The sequence below is a fragment of the Rattus norvegicus genome, chromosome 12 (assembly GCF_036323735.1).
Source record: "Rattus norvegicus strain BN/NHsdMcwi chromosome 12, GRCr8, whole genome shotgun sequence".
Classification (NCBI taxonomy): domain Eukaryota; kingdom Metazoa; phylum Chordata; class Mammalia; order Rodentia; family Muridae; genus Rattus; species Rattus norvegicus.
This window is the reverse complement of record NC_086030.1, coordinates 26,428,616-26,434,398: the sequence shown is the minus strand read 5'-3', so window position 1 is coordinate 26,434,398 and position 5,783 is coordinate 26,428,616. Positions and strand designations below refer to the sequence as shown.

At 51.9% G+C, this 5,783-nt stretch overlaps 1 protein-coding gene across 1 annotated transcript; it reads left to right on the top strand.

Annotated features, from left to right (window-relative positions):
* Positions 1-2,097: 2,097 nt before the first annotated feature.
* Positions 2,098-3,759, top strand: Hspb1 (heat shock protein family B (small) member 1). Its single transcript, NM_031970.4, has 3 exons — positions 2,098-2,607; positions 3,269-3,332; positions 3,444-3,759. Exons 1-3 carry the CDS (start codon positions 2,232-2,234, stop codon positions 3,622-3,624), a joined length of 621 nt encoding a protein of 206 aa, NP_114176.4. The 5' UTR covers positions 2,098-2,231; the 3' UTR covers positions 3,625-3,759.
* The last annotated feature ends 2,024 nt before the right edge of the window (positions 3,760-5,783 follow it).

Below are 5,783 nucleotides of genomic sequence, written 5' to 3'. Positions count from 1 at the left end.
GGGATAGGGATGACTGAACCCTACTGATGGTTGAGCCATGGTGGATAACAAATAACCAATAATTAACTATGACTCAGAGGCCCTGGGCTATATCTTCACTTATATGATGTCACTGACTCTCATGTCTGCCCGATGACATCAGCATTCGCGTCCTTGTCATCCCCATCTTGCAAGAGAGAGTAAAGAACGGAGAATGTAGCTTTTACAGACTCCCCCGCCCCTCCACAGAACCAGTGGAAACTCAAGCCGTCTGGTGGTCTGGGAGCTGACCTGACCCTCCCAGTGAGGCCACCAGGCTGTTTAATGTGACATTCCTGCTGTATGTGGTGGCAGACACTATGATCCCAGCGCTTCAGAGGTACAAACAGGAGGATCAGGAATTAAGGTCGTTCTTGGCTACATAGAGAATTCCAGACTACTCAGGGCTACATGAGACCATATTCTCAACAAACAAAAAACCCAAACAAAGGGTTGGGGATTTAGCTCAGTGGTAGAGCGCTTGCCTAGCAAGCACAAGGCCCTGGGTTCGGTCCCCAGGTCCGAAAAAAAGAAAAGAAAAAAAAAAAAACAAAACAAAAAAAACAAAAAGACAAATGGGGGACTTGAAAAATCCCAAAGTGGATAAAGAGGTGGCTGTGCGAACTTGGGGGCTGAGTTTTGGGTCTACAACTGAGGACATGGCTGCTCTGAGGTGTGGTTAAGGGGAAAGTTTTTACGGTGGATATGAGAGCATACAGTCAGAGGCGTCTGGAAGAATCCAGAGCAGAGAAACTGAACTGCATATGGCCAGCAGATTGGGTGTGTGTGGACAGGAGAGAAGAGAGATTGGGAGAGGGACAGATGCCAGCAAAGAGAGATGGGGCAAAAAAGACCAAGAGAGGGGGATGAGGGAGAGAGGACCAAGAGAGCACATACAGTCGTGAGAAGCTGGGGGAGGGGAGCCCCAAGAACTGGAGACGTTTATGAGTAAGGGGCAGGGTGAGAAGGGCTGAGAAGAGCTAAGAGTAGTATTTCAGTTGCCCAGTGAGCCCAGAGGCCAGTGCTCATTGGTATGCTAATAGACATCACAGGTGACCTTTAACCCTAGTTTCTTTTGTATGGACCACAAAGCAATCCATATAAAAGCTGGAGGTGGCTACCATGTGATGCCTCTAGCCTTTAATCCCAACTCTCCCAGAGGAAACGGCAGGCCGATCTGTGAGATCCAGGCCAGCCTAGTCTAATGAGTTCTAAGACAACCAGGACTACACAGAAAAATCCTGTTTTGAAAAAAGATCCTAATCCTAGCGCTAGGCTGGAGGGGTGGGGCAGTTGCAGAAACAGGAGGATGCTAGGGGGTTCACTGCCCATCCAGTTTGCAGGCACCAGGCTTGATGTCTCCCGAGAGATGGCTCAGCGATTAGGGGGACTGACTGCTCTTCCTAGTACCCAGGTTCAAATTCTAGCACCCGCAGGGCACTCCGAGATCTGACACTCTCTGTAGCTCCAAGATCTGACACTCTCACACAGACGTACAAGCAGGCAAAACGCTGATACACAAAAAATAATGTTTAAAAAAGCATTAAAACAAAAAAGAAAAACCCTGTCTCAAAGAAAGAGAGAAAGGAAGGAGGGAAGGAAGAGAAAAAGAAGTCTCAGGGTCAGTAAGATATTTAGTGGACGAAGGCGCCTGCCACCAAGCCTTTGGTCCCCAAAGAGACACATGGTAGAAGACAGCTAGTCTGGCTGGTCATCCAGAGACCTCCACAGGTGTGCCCTGACAAGTGTGTCCCCACAGGCCTCCTTCTGGCTCAGACCAGGTTCAGTTGCTTCCTAATTGCGACACAAAAGACCGTACCCCTCCTGGTTTATTCTCCACAAACGATGGGACTGGCCCCAGGCCACCGCCCTTCAGACTGCAGCGTTCTAAGCGACAGTGGGAACTGCTCCAGCTACCGGTATTACAGTCATTTGTTTTCTTCAACTAGAGAAGTTTCCAGATGGGGGCAGAACCTTCCTGGCCCTGCCTGCCCGCCCCCTTCGTAAGCTTAGGGGGAGGAATGCAGAGGGGAGGGGCGGCGAGGGACGGCCCCTTAGACGGTCATTGCCATTAATAGAGACCTGAAGCACCGCCTGCTAAAAATACCCGGCTGGACACCCATAAAAGCACAGTTGGGGCTCCAGCTCGGCACTTCTCGGATCCTCAGCCCAGTGCTTCTAGATCCTCAGCCCTGACCAGCTCAGCCAAGACCATGACCGAGCGCCGCGTGCCCTTCTCGCTACTGCGGAGCCCCAGCTGGGAGCCGTTCCGGGACTGGTACCCTGCCCACAGCCGCCTCTTCGATCAAGCTTTCGGGGTGCCTCGGTTTCCCGATGAGTGGTCTCAGTGGTTCAGCTCCGCTGGTTGGCCCGGCTATGTGCGCCCTCTGCCCGCCGCGACCGCCGAGGGCCCCGCAGCAGTGACCCTGGCCGCGCCCGCCTTCAGCCGGGCGCTCAACCGGCAACTCAGCAGCGGTGTCTCAGAGATCCGACAGACGGCCGATCGCTGGCGCGTGTCCCTGGACGTCAACCACTTCGCTCCTGAGGAGCTCACAGTTAAGACCAAGGAAGGCGTGGTGGAGATCACTGGTGAGTTTCCCTTATCCCAAGAGGGGACGAAGCTGGTGGGGCGAGCGAGTAACGTGGTGGCAGTGGAGGTGGGGGGTGGGGGTGGGTGCTGAAACCATGAGGGACAGGACCCTGAAAAGTTAGAAATGAGCTCAGGGACCCGGAGACCCGCGTCATTCTCCCTAGCCTGCTTCTCTTGCCCCGGAACGCGGGGTGCAGGTTTGCTCCTAAAAGCTCTGTCATCTTCGATGATAAGGACCAACAGCTGGGGGTGTAGCTCAGGGCAGAGTCTTGCCTGGCAAGCCCGGAGGCCTTGAGGCCTTGACCACCCGCAGCACAGAAACAAAATGAAGGAAGACCCAAGGCACCTTCTGGAAGACCTCATCCCCAAATAAGCAAGTGGCAGGACTCCAGTCAGGGTCCCTAGACCCAGCCGCGGTGGGGGCGTGCGCACAGCTTCGAGTATGCCTACGCTGGCATCCAAGCCTGGGTCAGAGCCAAGCCCAGGTCCGGGACCTTTGCATCCCAAATCTCAGAAGCGAACTTTCTGGAAAGTTTTAAGATCCCAGACAGTCAGGCATCCCACCACACTCTTAATTTGTTTGCCTCCTTGGGGCCCCAGCCATTCCTTAGCTAGGACTGCAGAGGGCTGCCTCTGACCTCCTTCTGTCCCCACCCACAGGCAAGCACGAAGAAAGGCAGGATGAACATGGCTACATCTCTCGGTGCTTCACCCGGAAATACACGTGAGTTCTGGTTCCTTGCATGGAGAGCTGGGGGGTGGGGGAGCGGACCCTGGGCGGAGGGCGGGGTCAGGAGGGATGTGTAACCCTTGTCCTTTGTTTCTGCTCCTCTAGGCTCCCTCCAGGTGTGGACCCCACCCTGGTGTCCTCTTCCCTGTCCCCTGAGGGCACACTCACCGTGGAGGCTCCGCTGCCCAAAGCAGTCACACAATCAGCGGAGATCACCATTCCGGTCACTTTCGAGGCCCGTGCCCAAATTGGAGGCCCAGAGTCGGAACAGTCTGGAGCCAAGTAGAAGCCTTCAGCTTGCTACCCATCCCCAGTAGCCGTCACCAGCCCTCCCTCTCTGTCAATCTGAATGCTCTTTTGATACATGTACTTTCTGTTTTTCTCAAATAAAAGTTGGAAACTACTGCTCACCACCCTCTCAGAATCCAGAGTTGTTATGGTGGGCTAGGGATGAGTGTTTCTAATTGGAGCACCCTTTGGGGTCTTTGCTAAGTGTTTGCTCTAGGCTCAGCCCCTTCCTCCGTCCAGCCTAATATTCCCCTAGGAAGAGGCAGGGGGTGGGGTGGGGTGGGGGGAGTAACCTGGAGATTAAATTTACCAGACTAGGAATGGTGGTATATGCCTGTAATTCCAATACCCAGAAGTTAATGCAGAAGCATTGTGAATTGGAAGCCAGCCTGGGCTACAGAGTTCTTAGAGTGACTGGGCCACATACATGCTGTCTTCAAAACCAACCAGACAAACAAACATAATAGGAGCTTGGGGTGTGGCTCAATAGAGTGTCCTATGGTGTGCATGAAGCACCATTTGATCCTCTACATCAAATAAACCGGGTACGGTGGCACATTCCAGAAGTGGAGGATCAGAAAGGAGTTCGAGGTTATCCTGGGCTACGTGGCCAAAGTGAGGCCAGCCTGGGATACATGAAAACACCTTAAAGGTAAAAAAAAAAAAAAAAAAAAAAAAAGAGTCAGCCAGACCTACTACTCATCAGATCCAAAGGAAACTCCTCCCCCAGCTGCTGGCTCTGTTCTCTATTAACAGCAATTTCCTTGTCCCCGCTAGTACAGCAAAGCGCTAACTTCCAGGCTTCCTCCGCATTAGGTACCTATGGATCCCCCAGCTCTTCTCTCCCCACCCCTACCCTACACTCCAGCTCCCAGGCTTCCCTCCCACAGCCTCTCATTCTCCTATGACCTTCCCATTTCAGCTATGCAATCTCCCGTCCCATTTTACTTTCCTCCTTGATCTCTCTTGCCCACACGTTTCGTCTCCCTCTCCCGCTCTCCCTCACTCCTACCTCATGGTCAAGTCCAGTCCACTGGCCATGGCCAATCTACTACTTTCTCTCCCTGCTCTGCACTCTTCCAGATGCCTCTGGCTGTTCTCTTCCCCTTGCATCTACAATAAAAACCTTCCCCTCAGCCATACCTTGCACGGGTCATGCCTGACTCTATACATCTTATGCTGAAACCCTCAGTTTATAACGTTCACACCTCTACCCTCAGCACCTCTGAGACTGGAAGATCAGGAATTCAAGGTCAGCCTTGGCCATACAGCACAGTCCAAACCAAACTGTTTTGAAACTCTATCAGTACCACAAAATAAACAAATACAAGTTTAAAATACTATTAAAAGCAACGCTCTCGGGCTGGAGAGATGGCTCAGCGGTTAAGAGCACCCAACTGCTCTTCCAAAGGTCATGAGTTCAATTCCCAGCAACCACATGGTGGCTCACAACCATCTGTAAAGAGATCTGATGCCCTCTTCTGGTGTATCTGAAGACAGCTACAGTGTACTTAGATATATAATAAATAAATCAAAAAAAAAAAAAAAACACCTTATTTTAAAAAAAAAAAAAAAAAAGCAACGCTTTCCAGAGGCCAGGTGCAGAGGAGGAGGACTGGAGAGAAGGTACAGGAAGGGTGAGCCATTCCTGGCAGCTCCCTGAGGTGTTGGCCCAGTCAACCCCACCTGCAGACACCTGCAGAATGGAATGTGGGCTCTCAGCAATGGGCAGAGAATGAGGATTGGGGGCGACATCTTGGTCAAGACTGAGAGATTGCACTGAATAGCTTGCCTTGACTAGCGTTGGCCTCTGTCAAAGTGATTACACAAGCTTTAACTCCACCCTTGTGTGCTTGGCTTTGCCCATCCATCATCCTCCAGGAGGCCCAGGGAGGGAGCTGAGGGACCGCAGGGGCCTTTGCCCCAGAGTCTAAGGGATTGACACTGGACGGGATGCTCAGTGGTTAGGAACATGGACTGCTCTTTTGAGAGGATCTGAGTTCAGATCTCAGCTCCCACATCAGGTGACTTCACAACTTCCTGTAACTCCAGTTCCAGGAGAATTTAGGCCTCTGGCCTCTGAAGGCAAGCACACAAGTGCACACACATATATATATATAAAGATTTTTTAAAGTCTTTTTAAAAAAAATTACAGGA